The following is a 16,339-nucleotide window of genomic DNA, read 5'->3' as shown; positions in this document are numbered from 1 at the left end:
TCTGATTAACTTTAACCCCTTGGATTTCATCCTTGTAAGTGTTCAGTCTTCCATGATGTACTTGGATTTCATTTTTGCCAATTTTTTATTGAACTTTTAACTACCAAGTATCCGGTGAACCGTAACCTACCTACCAACTTCTTCTATTGAACTTTAGACCGTCAAATATTTGATTAATTATGATCCACTTGAATTTTTTCACTATCAAATATTTAATCAATCTTGACTTATTTAATTTTTCACTCAAATATCCACATCCATATTAATTTTAATCAACCAAATTCAGAATGATCTCCCCCTCTAACCAACTCTCTTTCTATTTATAGTCTTACTTTCGTCACTAAACATCTTGATCAAATATAAAAATTAATAAAACTCAATTTGAGCCAACTTGAATTTAGTCAAACGAACTCGACGAAAGTCAACCTTGACTAGAGATAGATTGCCCCAACACTTTTGATTCTCTAATTTTAAATTAACAAGCCAAACAATGATACCGCAATCAATTCCAAACAAACACCACCAAAATTGTAAAAGCAAGTCAAGAATCATCCATTCTCAACATTCAAATCACGTTTCGATCCGTCAGCAAATCTTTCTCCCTATATATAATAAAGAATCAATCAATTACACAAAAAAAGGAAAATGTAGAAAAAATAATCAAATTTTCAATAAACAATGGAAATTACATGATCATCCGTCATGGTAATCATATAGTGAAACAATAAGGGTCAGCAAGTGTCGTATTCCTAGGGCTCTATCTTTTCTGGATCATCTTCTGAAAATGTAGGCGAGGCTAAACAGACAACGTTTCCCTCATCAAGCACCTGATCTGAAATCTGTAAATCAAGATCCCAGGGAGCATCAAATCTAGCATCTGTTCCAAGAATGTTGGAATCATGAGCAGTGCCATACCACGTAACTGATTTCCACACTTCTTCCTGGTCAAAACTTGCATCCATCAATGCAACCTCTGCAGCCATTTTGTCCTCCAGAGGATCTTCTGAATGAAATGATATCAGATAATCAGAAGCACCTGAGGCGGTATCGGGACTTGAACTGGCGACACTCTTTCCCTTGAAGGCGAGACATTTTGCATCTGGCATTCTACTTTCACTTGAAAGGCCTTGACTATCAGGATTCTTTTCCACCAATGATACTGTGTTGGCATCAAGAAAAAGTGGGGACAGTGTGTTGCATTGGATTTCATCCAAGCCTTCAGTAAGAGTTTTTTCATTTACTTGAAGTCCAAGTTTCTCGATCAAATCAGACAAAATATTATCGGGAATTTCTTTGTTCCCCGCTTGCTCAGTACCTTCCAATGTACGAGATGAAGAAGCATCGGCAGCGCTCTGTCTGTTGCTCACACCTGAATCCATCGATCCAATTGAATCTGTGCTGATGGAGAGAGTGTGCTTAAGGAACTTTCTTCTCACCCTTGAAGAAGTTTTACTGTTCTGTTCCTTTTTCTGTCTGAGATGATCCAAGAATTCTGGGTTTCGAAATACCTTTGCCAAGAAAGAAACCATCTGCTTCTGCCTCATATCTGCGGACTGCATTCTCTGATTCAGTGAATCCATCAGTTGAAGTGTGGTTTGGTTTTCCTGCTGCAAACTCACAATCTCTTGTAGCAATTCTGTCTTATCACTCCTAAGCATGTCGATTTCATCTACCAATCCAGATTTCACCATTTCACTTGATGAACCTACTTGAATGCCTAATTGGTGTGCCTGATATGATGACCTACGCCTGTTTATGCTTCTTAATAAATATTTGTTTCCTTTTAAGAAGGATTCATTTGCAAACTCCCATCTATCTGTGTCAATCTTGTGGAAACCCTGAAGAAAAACATTAAACAAAAAAGCTACAGCCTTTTGGTTGCTTTCTGGAGTAAATAATAAATTGGAAATAAAAGAACGAATTAACATTAGGTTCATGATACAAGCATTAACCCTCTTCGACTTGAGGGATGAGTCCTTCACAAAACAAAGGAGCCGAGTTGAGAAGCAGAATTGTGAGATGTGTGCGTACAGCAAATGCACACCTTAATCACATACGAGAACAAAACTTTTTGAGGAAACAACCAGGCCAGAAAACAGCCTACCCTAGAGTGGTATAGCCTAAGTAATTCAAACTCGTTCGATTACGCATCAAAATTAGGTTTTCCAATCCATTTCAAGCAAACAAAAAGTATCAGATTTTGATAGTAGTTCTTTTTTTTTTTGAAATACAGGTTAGCAAAACCAATGCTGTCAGGTATTTAGTAATATGTAAAGGAGTCGTTGGTTTGTAGAACATTCCAATTGAGAAAAGAAAATGCAAAGCTTGAAATACTCAAAGATGAAGAACATGGAAACAGTGTGCAACTACTTGTAGTTCTCAAAAAAAACTGACTGATGTCACATTGTAGGTTTATAGGAATAAGGAAGTTTTGTCAAACACTATATCTATAATACCTCTCCACTGTTCGACATGAACTTCAGATTGTAAGTGGTCAAATAGTTTAGCCATGTTTTTTAGACTAATCTCAATAAAAGATCCATCATGCACCATTCTCCAAACATCAACAACAAAATCCATCATTTACTCAATAGTTCTCCCTCCCTTCTCACAAGAACAATGCTATTTACTTTCACAGGTTTATGGTTGGATGCATTACTTAGACTTATGTTTTTGGTACATTCATATAGATTTTGATATCCGTGTCTTCATCTACCCCATCCATGTCACACTGACATTAACACTGTGTACTAAGCCACACCCTCATTGATCACGTGTGAAAAAATTTCCAAGTAGTTGTGTCAGACACTTAAATCCATATACTAGTCAAAACTTTTGTCCCTAATCTAAGTTGCATACCAATAGAATCTTAGACTTTATGTTTTCCATAACCAATGATTAGGAATATACATATATGTAAGCATTGTTAGAGAATGTTGTCTTGTCACAAGACTATAAAGAGTTTACTCATAAATTTTTCTAGAACTAATATACACTGTGCATGCACATTCATGTGGTTGTGTGTGAGAAAAGAGAGTGAAAATTGTTCAACGATGGAAAGGAGGAGCTTGCAGATAGTCAAGATTTCAAGGTGGAGTATATGAGTTGTAGAAACAACATGCTTTCACCATTGAGCAAATAATTCTCTGTACAACTTCCAGAAGTATTAAATTCTAATTCATTAGAATCAAGTACATACCAGAATTATTAAAGTTGTATTAATATAATTTAAGAGACCTGCCTCTTCACTTTTTAGAACTTACACTTAGAACTAAGAACATCCCTTTTTCATTATTTATATCTACCCTTAATCATATAATTCTTGGAAACTGCATATGGAACTGCCGCAACAACTGATGAAATAAGAACTGGGACTTATGTAAAGATCTTGAAACCAGTATCCAACTAAGATGATTAATTCATATCCTCAGAGTCTATTCTTTAGCTCGTATTGCATACAGATCTGAATTTCAACCACCAACAGCAGTCCCTAGCAATTACATCACAGTGCCATCATGAACAACATTTCCAATTGATATATCAAAACACTATGCCTAGTGTCATTTTAGAGAATTAAATCTTCAGATTCTCACCACACATTTCTTTTATACTCTCATTCATTTTTTTTTAATCTCCTCCAACATAGCAAGCTAGATTTTTTGATTTCTATGTCTACAGAGAATACTAAGAAATTTAAAAATCAATGTTCTCATATATGCCGTGCAATGCTTTCTTAGGTATGGCTATTGCCAACCATTCCCCCCCAAAAATTAAATATGTCAAGGTACATTCGTAGGGGTGTCAATCAGACAGAGCACTTGCAAAAGAATATGACGGCATAGTATGGGTCGTGGTCCATATGCCAAGCTAAATCTTCGAGCTGGGCTAGGTGGTAGACTTAAGTCAAGCCCGACATGGTCTTTTTCTCTCTTTTTTTTTTTTTCAAAATTTTATTTATTTTTCTAATTTTTTTGTGTATTTTTATTTTCCCCTTTTTTCTGATTTATTTTTTTATTTTTTCCTTTTACAAAATTTATTACTATTTTTTTATAAAAAAAATAATTAAATATTAATACAACCACAAGCTTTGGTCGGGGTCAGCATGGGCATGAATGGTCCAGTCCCAAGCCAAGCAAGAAGGTAGGGCTCTCATGGGTCACGCCTAACATGATGTGTTTGGAGTCATGCCTAACCCAGTACAACACAACAATCTTGAGGATCCAATGGGCCCATGCCATGTTGGTTTTTAGTAATCATATATCTTCAAATTATTCCCAAACCTAAATTGAAGAATATGGTAGAATTTCATTTCAAAGAGATCATCATGTCTCAGCGCAATCATGACAGTTGACAGGTATTTTTTTCAGAAGAAAACCTATAACATCTATGAAAAACTTCTATTTCTCTTGTGTTGTTCTATGATAAAGCACTTCCAAATGAACCACCATCTGTTTCAACTCAGTCACTTCCTAGATATATCAAGTAACTTGTTTACTTTCTCTCCGGACAAGTTTTCATACTACGGGACGGTCATAAATCCTATTACAGTATCACATTAATTAAATTCTTCCTTATTTTTTGTCTAATTCCATCCATACAAAAGATGTGCCAATAACAGCAACTTATACATGAAGACTAAATCAAAGAGACGAGATCTTTCATAGACTAGGTGACAAGAACCTGAAGAAGCTGAGTTCTAAATGCCTATGGAGGTAACTAGAGAAGTGTTAGATTAATAATCTCGGTTTTAAAGAACCCACATTGAATGATGAAAAATTTGCAGAATCATGCCCCATATCTGTAAGAAGAATGAATTTTTTTCCTCGAAAACATACAAGAATACTAAGATGATAGCACCAACTACAAATAAACAGTTCAACCAATCATCTATTGCAAATTTTGAAGCTTACCTCATGAGAAGATAAGCCACACTCCAAAATTCATTGCATTTCTACCACATCTCTTCGGCACCATGACAGATGTCATTTCTGATTGTTTGTCTTGTTAAGTACAAAATAAGACTTACAGGAAGCGGAGAACACGCTCTTTGTTTATTGACATTTTGCACAATATAATCCAATTCAAAACTTCACTAAAGTTCCCACTAACCGGGTGCTAAAAGAACCAAGTTTGTTGTGGTGATTCAATCAAACATTATTTAGAAAGAAAAAAAACTGCAAAGAATAATTGTTGTATGATACACAATGAATCAGCAACGCATGCCAAACTGCTAATGAAGGATACAATGTCATCTTATTACCCTCTATCAAATTATCCCTCGGCAATAAGCAATCTACACCGCAACAATCATCCTTCAAAACTCAGCACCAATAAACATCAAAATGAATACAAAGGAAGAACATTTGCGGGAGAATTACAACAGTATAGGAGGAGCAAAGGAGAAGGAAATACTCAAAAAAGAAAAAAAAAACCGATACGCACATAAGTGTTGAGCTGGCGGACGAAGCTAGAGAAGTTGTTGTGCTTGAAGTGCCGGGGGAGGACTGTGCGGGAGAACTCCAGGGGATCCCACACCACGAAGCTCCGGCCGGTGGGGGCCCAGGAAAGAATGGAGTCGAGGACGGGGTCATCGACAAGTTCATAAGTCTTGGATAGGAACGGAGGAATAGGGGCAACCCGAAGAGCCTCCAGTGGCTGAGGGATTTTTTCCCCATCGTCGCCGCCTCCGCCCGATTGGAAGGAGGAAGCAGCCAAGGGCAAAGGGGATAGCGGATCCTCTCCAGGAGGCTCCTTCTTTGGCAGAGGGCGTGGTGACTGGGAAGAGGAGCCACTGGAATCCATCGGAGGGGGAAGAGGGCGGGCGATTGAAATGGGAAGTGGGAAATGGTAAATGGGAAGTGGGAATGGAGTGAGCCCCGTGCCACTCGGCTCGCCCCCTTCTATATATACTCCTCGTCAGAAGAAATCGTCGCCTATGCCACTCAGCGCACAGCACGTCATAAGGACCAATGGAGAAAAGACACGTAGGCGAAATCACAGTGGGACCCAGTGGATTAGCCGATGTGATCGGCAGATATTTATCTGTGTCTTGGTAGCGAAGGAAGGGAGCGCTCGCCAGACAATGACGGGAGATGGCGGTGGAGGGTGGACCGTGGAAAGCCGGTTTATAACGGACGTTACCTGATGACTTTATTGGCTTCTTTCGGCACTGGCTGATATCAGTAACCGTTATGACGGTGAATTTAACGTGGTTATTTCATATGTCTGGGCTGATCTCTTTTTCAGTGTGTACTTTTCAGCACTAATCCAATACAATTTAATTGCCGTCGCTTTATTTAGCTGGAGTGCGCGATATCATAATAATTGTAAATGTATCATCATTTCCTATCGCATTAAATATTAAAAAAAATTAAAAAAAATATTTTCTATAAAATAAAAGGAGCTTGTATTGGTGTAAAATGCCTCGCTTTCTCTCTCTCTCTCTTTTTTTTTTTTTGTTGATAACTACGATTTCCAAATATCACAACAAAATTGGCATCGTAAATAGAATATGGTGACTTGTGAATAATATTTGAAAGTCTTAATGCCTGTAATTTGTAAAAGCACTGGATTAAAAAAGGGGGAAAAAAGAAGTGGAGTGGTATGTAGTTAAATGATACAAAAAAGGCGGAATCCGCCGCCCCCTACGCCTGTCCCACGGTGATGTAGGAGGAGGGTTAATCAGGGTGAATGCTGGGTTGACAAGTGGCTGGGATTCGAGGCTTTAAGTCGGCAGACGGGGATATTATCCCACATTGCAACCGTCGACACTCGAACCGCTGCGTCATGATACAACATCCCAGCCACTTACCAACTGATCCAGCCCCTGGGGGCGGAGTGGTATGTAGTTAAAGGGGATATGGCAAGTATTCATACTAATGATAATCGCTAAAATCTTGTACTCGTTTTAGTTTAGTGGTTCTTTTTTACATGCAATAAAGGAGAAAAGTCTAAAATGGATGCCAATACAAGCAACTAGCTATGATGACCATTGAGAACACAGAGGATATGCATGGATACGGATGGATTCTATATCATCAAACATAGCATGCCCTTTTAGCTGTAAAAGGAGATGCAAATAACGAAGGATAGGTTGCACTGCCTTTTCCCCATTGCCAGTATGGTCTTTATAACTGAAGCAAATTTTAGTCTTAGGGAAGTAATAGCATTTCATGGCACTCTTCCATCAGTCGGCAAGAGCATAAACAACTGCAGTTCTACTTGGTGCATATACTGAGAGCGAGCAACGCCTGTTGTCGTAAATACCTTCCTGAATATTCACAAAGATAGTGAAGGTTATTTCTAAGATATTAGAATCTAAAAGATATCAGATAGGTGAAGTCTTACATTAGTAAAGTATTCTGCTGTATGATCAATTCTGTTGAATCCACCAAATAGCTTATCATCAGAATCCAAAACTACCTGAAAAGAACGTATATCAACAGTCATGTCCCATTGAATGGAAGGAAGAAAACACTTGCACCAGTCTCGATATGAGCAAAAGTTCAAGACTTCCAAGTATAGTTACCTTGTATTTTCCAGGTTTTAAGCAACCAATGCGGTAGTCAAAATAGCTATTGGCCCAATGAAAATTGAAAACAAATACCAAGTCTCCTCGTTCAAAGACAAGCATCTTATCTCCCTCATTTTTTCGCGAAATATATTGGTGCTCTGATGTCATGAACTGCAAAATACATCCAAATCAACCAACATTCCCATGTAAAAGACCTTGCAACACAATGAAGAGAAAGATCCTATGCAACAATTTGCTGGTTAAACAATGCTTAATCATGGAACATTTGGTCCATGTAAATTTTCTATTTCAGTTTTATTTTCCATAAAAAATCATTTGCAAACTGAAAAGAAAAATATCTATCATAACTTTTTGACACCATTCATCCCTAATAAATTCAAAGGCGCCAAAAAAGCTAATGATAAATTTCTTTTTATTATTTCTTTTCAATTTTCAAATTTTATTTTCTTGAAAAAAAACAGAAAACAGAAACTTTTCATAAAGTTCGAGACAAGAAAGAAACACAATAATTGAGAATGTAGTCACTGCCAGCAGTGCATAAGTTTTTTATAATGTTTTTCGATTTTATATACCAAAGAAATATGTATCTAGAATTATTGCTCCCTTATTTTGCCAATCACCTTCTGGAAATATACACTGCTTTATCTTGATAAGATCTTAGTAGCCTGAGTCCTTGTGCTATTTGCAACATTTTTGCATTTTAAGTAGCACAAACTTAGAAAGGCTGTGTCCTTGATTATTTAAAAAAGAAAATAAGTAGACATGATTTTATGTAATTGTTATCCAAACAATATCTAAAACTTGCTATGCTGCTGAGCAGAATAGTACGTACCTCATATTCCTCCTCAAGATGTTGCATTGCTTGATCAAATTCTTGCATTCCACGATACCTGAGATAATCTGCATCACCCTGACATCATGAAAAGATGGTTGCTAAGTATTTGTACGAAAATGACAGGATAACCTGAATGAGTAGTTTGACAGTAAAGTGAAACTAGATATAAGTAAGCACCATCTACACATCCTTGACCACACACAAGAAACCAACCCTAAGAATCCATATCTATAAAATCTTCATTAATGGTAACAAGTTATTGGTGTATACATAGATATTGTTAGAGATCTTAGATTTAATTGAGTTATTGGTGTAGTCAGTTTTGCTGCATATCAGTAGTACTAGATTTAGGGTATCATGCAATATGCTATTTTCCCCTAGACTCTTCATGATGTCTAAAACCCCTTTTCTAAGGTTAGGGTTTTCCAAATGAGGTTTTCCACTCAGGAGGACAAGAAGCCGCCTCCTATTTTTTAAATTCTCCTCCTCTGTCTTTCCTTTATGACAGAAATTAATCTTTGCAGAAGCCCCCCTTCTGCATGCTGCTCTCCTGCACATTGGTATAAAAAAACTATCCTCTAAGTCACACAAAGGCAACATCTAACAAGAAGTCACATAATACCATCGTTCATCACATGAATCCTAGATGAGAAGTCACACAATAGCCTTGATTTGATGAACACAAGGGATTGCCCATGTCAACACCCGTTGGGCACAAGCACCCTATATGAGCTGCCTCTCTGTGCTTCCCAAGCTCTCCACTTAGGCTTCTTTGCTCAATCTCACCACCTTCAATCAAGGTGGGAACAACTGAAGCAAGTATTACAAATCAAGAGGTGACACTGCCCATCTTCCGCAATAAATAAACCACAACGTTCAGCTACCATCTTCTTCAGCAGATCCGCTCCTTTGCTCACAGGTAATGAAGCCTCTCTTCCAGGTGTCCTCTTCGATCATTTTGTTCATGAATGTTTCTAGATCTTTGCTTATATGAGCTCAATGGGAATGTTGGTTGCAAGCTCCATTAACTCCTAAGTTATGCGAACCTGTATGTGAGTATTATGCTTTCCTTTCTGTATTCTCATATCTAGTTTATCTTTTTCTTATGAGAAGTTCCTAGTTATGTTGAACAAATATTATTTATATTCCTTGAGAGAAGTTCTTATATGAGCTGCCTCTCTGTGCTTCCCAAGCTCTCCACTTAGGCTTCTTTGCTCAATCTCACCACCTTCAATCAAGGTGGGAACAACTGAAGCAAGTATTACAAATCAAGAGGTGACACTGCCCATCTTCCGCAATAAATAAACCACAACGTTCAGCTACCATCTTCTTCAGCAGATCCGCTCCTTTGCTCACAGGTAATGAAGCCTCTCTTCCAGGTGTCCTCTTCGATCATTTTGTTCATGAATGTTTCTAGATCTTTGCTTATATGAGCTCAATGGGAATGTTGGTTGCAAGCTCCATTAACTCCTAAGTTATGCGAACCTGTATGTGAGTATTATGCTTTCCTTTCTGTATTCTCATATCTAGTTTATCTTTTTCTTATGAGAAGTTCCTAGTTATGTTGAACAAATATTATTTATATTCCTTGAGAGAAGTTCTTATAAGGTTATTGATCTAATTAGGTTAGTCACAAATTGGTAGTCAGATTTTATCATGAGTCCATATAAACTCATGTATTGTATAGTAGCAATACAATAATGTCTCTTCTCCAACTTTCACAGGATTAAGGAAAACTTCTTTACATCAAGGAGTAACATGCATAGTTCACTTGGCATGTTCTTTTGATTTCCTTGAACACACTAGATTATTATTAGCCTCTCACATAAGCTACAAAATTATCAGAAAAAGAAGAATTTGGCCTAGAAATGCAAAAGTTGACACTCCCAGCACATACTTGGACCTAATCAATGACAGTGGAAAGACATATTTAATAGATGTGGAAAGATGCTGATTTTGTGTATGAATGAAATTTCATAGGGAAAAAAGTGAATGATTTAGCAAATGGAGCATTTCCAATTCTGAGCAAACCAACCTGATATTAATTATCCCTTTATGAAGATGAGCTCTGCTTTTATTTTTACTTCACTTTTTTTTAGTCAATTTTAGTACACTTTCAGGTGTCATCTCATAGTAAAATGCAATACTATCACACCATGTATATTTCAGGAAAAGTACAATCATCAAAAAATAGAATTTACTTATACAAACTTACTAGATCAAACATACGACGACATTTGTCAAAACTATTATTGTTCCCTGGCACTATCACCCCATTTGGAAGATGTTGATCACCTCTAGGAAAATCAATCCATTCTGCAAATGGAAGGATTAAAATAAAGGATTCTATCAATAAGTGTTCTGAAGTCTATGATTAATGCAAAATGAATTTCCAACAATTCAAGCTTAGAATACTTAAAGTAGCATATACCAGGATGCCCAAACTCATTTCCCATGAAGTTCAGATATCCTTCACCACCTAAACTCATTGTGAGTAGTCTAATCATTTTGTGTAGAGCTATTCCACGATCAATCCTTGGCGTTGATGGCCTATCCAGTGCCATAAAGTCATACATATCCTACATCAAGTGGCAAGAAAATTAGTGTAAAATCAAGAATCATATACTTCTTTTTTCCACCCAACAAAGATAAATCCACTGTAGAACATCCTAGTCAATGCCAGAGCAGCATCAGAATGAGGATTCCTTTGACACAAACAAAAATCAAAACATGGATATCTTTGTAGTCACAAAACATCAAAATCAAGATGAGAATCTCTATTTTTATTTTAATATGCGATAATATGAAGCCATGCATTACTCACTGTCATATTTCTTAACAAATGTGTTGAAATGTGCACTGCAACTAAGATTCGACTCTTAGATGCTATTGAAAAGGATGTAATATTTTCTCGTTAGACCATTGACAATCACAGTCATCTAATTTCAACATCTCGCATAATCCCCTCCCAACCCCTAGCCAACTTGGAAGTTAGCTATAAGCTGACCTCGTGATTTACCTACTTTCACATAACCTAGAGACAGACTATGAGAGGTGAGCGTAATCACCTTTTGCTACAATAAATTATTAAAGTGTTTTATATTTGAACCTCTATCATTAATTCTTATAAATCAGGTGTAGTAGCCCAATGCCGGTAAATTTATAGACAAATTAGATTCACTTAGGCAAACAACTGCACAAAACATGACAGACCTCAAAGTTTATATAATAAATTAATTTAATATTAGACAAGGGCAAAAAAACCCTGATGAGAGATTCATAAGAACCTTGTCCATTAGCCAGAATGCAAGTGTCTTATCACCAACAAGAGCTTGGTCGTGGCTTTCAGCATAAGCCACACATTTCTCTAGCCACCTCCTGTTAGTGAGAGTGTCAACAATGTTCCCTATCTTCCAGTCTTCATCCTTTAACCTGATGAATCAAAAGCATGTAAGGACTACATTTAAAATCTTTGTAATTATAAAATAAATCAGCATGGGCGCTTAAATTTCCTAGATCAGTCATCAGGAAACATGTTCCAGCATGTTCCATACCAAGTATGTGTTTCCTTTGTAAGATACATTTATGGAAGGAAACAAGTAGGGATGCGAATCATCTTAACTTTTAAGCTACTTTCTACTATAAAATAAGCTACTTTCGAAGACTTGTAACATGATGATACCAAATAACTTATCAATAGAATAGAGCAAGACATGAAATAATGGAGACAAAGAAAACATATTCATCAAAAGAATGAAAGGTAGTATCTGAAATCAAAACTTGTAAAGAAAATATCACAAGTTCCAAAAAGCTTACTTCATAAATTCAATCCATTTATCTGGAATAGCCATATGAAGACGATAATCAAATCCTACACCACCATCTTGTACAGGTATGCAGAAAGTAGGCATTCCACTAACCTATTTGAGTTAATTAAAACACTTAATCAAAAACTATCAAAAATGAAAGAAATCAGTAATAGCTACTACCAAAACACTTAAAAATGTAACTGCTTTAATATCAGATTGCATATGATTTGTAAAATCTGCAAGACAACTCAAATAAAATCCTTTGCTGATTTCAAAATATCTGTTTTACAATAATATAGCTAATAAGTTTCATACTGTTTCCTGATTAAATTCATTCATACCAAACCATACACTTACATCTTCTCCAATAGTAACAGCCTTTGGGAAAAGTCCATGGATCATATCATTTACCAACATCAGGTAGACCATTGCATTCACATCAGTAGCATATCCAAAGTATTCATTTAAGTTTCCAGTAAATCCCACCTGTTATTGAGCAGAAATAAAAGGGAATAGCAAAAATCAATACAATAGATTTGTTGACATGCCAAAATAATTCAAAAATTTTATTTATAAAATATACATTCAATATCATAAAATATCAGAGAACACCAAAATAGAGCTTTTCCTCAGATGAGTGTACAAAATATTACATTCTTATAATAAACTCAGTAGCTTGAACATGTGGCTACCACTACCTCTGAAGCAGGGACAAGTCAAATTCTAACCATAATGGCAATACATAAGAAAGAAGTTGCATTTCAAATGGAAAACCCTGAACTATTATTGATAGTAAGCAAAGTATCATCTAACCGCAAGTCCATGGTGAGTGTACATCATTGAGGTTACACCATCAAATCTAAACCCATCAAACTTGTATTCCTCCAACCACCATCTTGCATTGGATAAGAGAAATCTTAAAACCTAGAAAACGAAGATAAGAAGATGAAATGTTTTAATTCAATGATAAAGAAGTATGGAAAAGAAAAAAAGTTTCCTCACTTCCCAATTTCCATAGTTGAAAAGACGGGAATCCCAAATCCAATGATAGCCCAGTGAGCCAGAATGGAAATAATGTGAATCAGTACCATCGAACTGATTAAGCCCATCAAGTACATTGTTGGATGCATGGCTGGATATGAGATCGAAGATGCTTAGAAGAAAATAGTATAGTATATTTCATAAACTATCTGGCAAAATACCTAAGAATATTATTAACATTCAAACATTTATTTTTTGAGAAAAAAGAAAAATGCACATACATTCAGATTTATGTATGTATGTGTGTGCACTAGTACCAAAATCATCCTTTCCGTTTAGATAGATGATGTCATATCGTCACAAGGATGTATGTTACATCTTGGCACAAAATAACAAATAGAAAAGTAAAACGATAACAAAAATAGATGAACAGGGCGAAGTTCATTCTCATCCTATGATCAAAGAGCTAGGATCAGATGAAACTAAAAAAACATCAATTTGTAGTATACAAAAAGCTACTTCAGGGGACCAAATGAGCAACTAATATTTTTCACCATATATTAAATTGACTAACACACTACAAGGTATTCTAGAAGTTCAAATGACAATTTCTGTAAACAAGTAAAGAAGAAAGCAAGAACTTAATGGATGGAAAACAAAATAAATGAATGTAGCAGCACATGAATGTTGCCTATGATGCAGAGTGTGCATATTTAAGTTACAGATTATGCAGGCTGTGAATATCAACCAACAACTATACTGAATGTGCCAAAAAGAATGATTTTTAAATAAAACATTTTGTTATATCACAATTCATCCTTCCAAGAGAAAACAAGAGTCACCTGTGAACAATATCCATAAGAACAATAAGACCTAGCTCATGAGCTCTATCAATCAAAGACTTCAACTCATCTGGGGTTCCAAATCGGCTACTAGGTGCAAAAAAGTTAGTAACATGATACCTGCAATCCAATGACTGGTTGTTAAAAGGAAAGGAAAAAAAACAGTCAGCACAGTATATCCTTCCACAGCATACTTTCTGTGAATCAAACAAAAACTATGCAATGAATAATTCAAGAATTCAGCATTATGCAGGATGATATCTGAAGAAACCAGAGTATTTCTATTAATATTATTGCTTTTAATGAAGACAGATTCAATATACACCAACTTATGGCTATTTCAAAATTTGTTTATTCAAGAAAACCTTTACCAAGAGTCAAGAGCAGACAAACTTCTTTATTTCTAAATTAAAAAAACCCATATCAAGATGAAGCTTCATGAATGTAGTATAAAGTGCATCAAAGTCAACTAAGAGAGAGAGAAAATTACAGCACTCGTCACTCAATAAAGGCTTTATGCTACGGACTTTATAAAGAGGTAGTAGACATGGATATAATGAAATATCTTCATCAAACATGTCAAAAAAAATTCAATGTAAACATGAATGTGAGTTCAGACTTCACTGAATGCCTGAGGACCTGAAAAGAGGAAAACTAAGTAACTATAAACTACTTCCAATTTTTCATCTTAAATTCCAATTTGCTAGTGTTTGTATTCAGAAGGGGAGCAAACCTGGCGCAAAGTTCAAGTTGTTGCCATGTGACCTTAAGGTCATGGGTTCGAGTCGTGAAAACGACCTCTTGCAAAATGTAGGGTAAAGTTGCGTACAATTGATCCAATGTGGTCCGACCGTTCCCCGGGACCCCGCATTAGCGGGAGCTTCGTGCACCGAATGCCTTTTTAGTATTTCTATTCCTTTGTTTAGGATTATCAGAAAAAATATATCAAATACATAATGTCAGCCTCTCAAATTCCTTTGGAATATGAAATGATACATATGCATACACAAATATCAATGCCATAGTTTAATGTTCTTGCTGACACACTGGTCACCAGAAGCAACAATCAGTAAGAATAATGGTGACACTTTGGCATGCTAATGATGCAGCACAACAAAGCAAATAAGGATATTATCCTCACATAGAGGAAAGTTACCAATTCTGACCTCAGAGAAAAGGAAATTGCAAATTGTATTAAGTCAGAACTTATCTATTACATGGGATCCTAACCCCTTTTATAGTTTGATGACACGACCTATTCTTTATAAATTAACAAACTTTCCTAACAAAATCCTAATTTTTCTAATAAAACCTAACTGACTTTTCTAGAAAAACTAAATAACTTTTTTTAAAAAACAAACTAATTATAAAAATTAGCAACTTAGACAACTATAAATAAAATTAAATTATTAACTACGGTATTTTCTTCGACCAAGAGAATGTCAAGTGGGAAGGTGGAATAATTATAAAGCAGAGGCACCCTTTTAGTAGAATCAAACATTATCTTTTTAATGTCGATGTGTTTGCTTATTTTGTCGAGTGGGAAAGTAGAATAGTTGTTAAGTGGAGGTACCTTTTGAGCCGAATCTGACAGTTGTTGGTTTATTTCTTTAATCATTGCCTTTTTTATGCCAATATGGTTCCCTGGTTGCATTAGCTAAACTCTAGCGAGTTCTACCTTGTAATGCATTTATACCAACATAACTACAAAATAATTCATGACTTACAACTTGAGATTAGAATGTTCATGAGATAAGGTAATGATAAAGCAAGGCAGATAGTGTGCTTATACCATCTAGCAAGCTGGAAAGCTAAAATCATCTTGAATATGTGTGTTTTTTTTCAAACTTGACAATAAATCACCAATGACTACATTTTTACTAAAATGCTAGCACTGGTAATCTTATGTCTGTTACTAATTCTCATAGAAGAAAAGCATGGACGTCCTTAAATATCTACATCAAGATAATCCTCATTCAACACTAAGGTATCTCCCTGTCCCTAAGCCTTATACAAGCAAAAATGATAATCGTCGCCAAACAACTCAAACTTAGACAAAAATCAAAATGGTAAATGCATTCACATAATCTAATGGAAATCAATGTAATTCACAAAGCATTCGGCATTTCTCAACCATGATACATAATAGAATAACAACATAAAGGAAAAGTGCAACAATAAGCATCAATGTACAAAAATATTACCCAAAGCTTGCATAATATGAGTGCTCTTGAATGGCCATTATCTGAACAGCATTATAACCAAGCCTTTTGATTCGTGGCAACACATTGTCCCTAAAGTTAACATATGTGTTAATCTTGGGCTCCTGCACATGCCT

The 16,339-nt window shown here is 35.9% G+C and overlaps 2 protein-coding genes and 1 long non-coding RNA gene across 7 annotated transcripts in view; 1 reads left to right on the top strand and 2 right to left on the bottom strand.

Annotated features, from left to right (window-relative positions):
* Window positions 1–585: 585 nt before the first annotated feature.
* LOC122008247 (heat stress transcription factor A-2e-like) lies at window positions 586–5,872 on the bottom strand. Of its 2 annotated transcripts, XR_006119239.1 has the most exons (3): window positions 5,443–5,872; window positions 690–1,838; window positions 587–602 (listed from the first exon to the last, which is right to left on the bottom strand). XR_006119239.1 is itself a non-coding variant. In XM_042563910.1 (2 exons), the coding sequence occupies exons 1-2, from the start codon at window positions 5,800–5,802 to the stop codon at window positions 750–752; spliced, it is 1,449 nt and encodes a 482-aa protein (XP_042419844.1). In that variant the 5' UTR covers window positions 5,803–5,872; the 3' UTR covers window positions 586–749. The 2 variants fall into 2 exon arrangements, 1 of the variants encoding a protein (XP_042419844.1); XM_042563910.1 differs by having other exon boundaries at window positions 586–1,838.
* Window positions 5,873–6,876: 1,004 nt separating this feature from the next.
* Window positions 6,877–16,339, bottom strand: part of LOC122008244 (1,4-alpha-glucan-branching enzyme 1, chloroplastic/amyloplastic-like) — a 29,675-nt gene continuing 20,212 nt past the window's right edge. For all 4 annotated transcript variants that reach the window (XM_042563906.1, XM_042563907.1, XM_042563908.1 and 1 more), the window contains exons 11-23: window positions 16,206–16,327; window positions 14,002–14,121; window positions 13,181–13,310; window positions 12,992–13,102; window positions 12,536–12,664; window positions 12,186–12,289; window positions 11,657–11,801; window positions 10,801–10,948; window positions 10,585–10,685; window positions 8,367–8,444; window positions 7,529–7,684; window positions 7,348–7,422; window positions 6,877–7,270 (exon numbers count right to left, since the gene is read on the bottom strand). In XM_042563906.1, the coding sequence (XP_042419840.1) occupies window positions 7,187–7,270; window positions 7,348–7,422; window positions 7,529–7,684; window positions 8,367–8,444; window positions 10,585–10,685; window positions 10,801–10,948; window positions 11,657–11,801; window positions 12,186–12,289; window positions 12,536–12,664; window positions 12,992–13,102; window positions 13,181–13,310; window positions 14,002–14,121; window positions 16,206–16,327 (1,503 nt within the window). In that variant the 3' untranslated portion in view covers window positions 6,877–7,186. The remainder of the gene's footprint in view (window positions 7,271–7,347; window positions 7,423–7,528; window positions 7,685–8,366; window positions 8,445–10,584; window positions 10,686–10,800; window positions 10,949–11,656; window positions 11,802–12,185; window positions 12,290–12,535; window positions 12,665–12,991; window positions 13,103–13,180; window positions 13,311–14,001; window positions 14,122–16,205; window positions 16,328–16,339) is intronic.
* LOC122008245 lies at window positions 8,574–9,956 on the top strand. Its single transcript, XR_006119238.1, has 2 exons — window positions 8,574–9,421; window positions 9,563–9,956. It is a non-coding gene; the product is annotated as an uncharacterized LOC122008245 (long non-coding RNA).

The sequence above is a fragment of the Zingiber officinale genome, chromosome 8A, assembly GCF_018446385.1.
Source record: "Zingiber officinale cultivar Zhangliang chromosome 8A, Zo_v1.1, whole genome shotgun sequence".
In the NCBI taxonomy this organism is placed as follows: Eukaryota; Viridiplantae; Streptophyta; class Magnoliopsida; order Zingiberales; family Zingiberaceae; genus Zingiber; species Zingiber officinale.
Note: the sequence above shows the minus strand (reverse complement) of the source record. Positions and strands in the feature narration are given on the sequence as shown.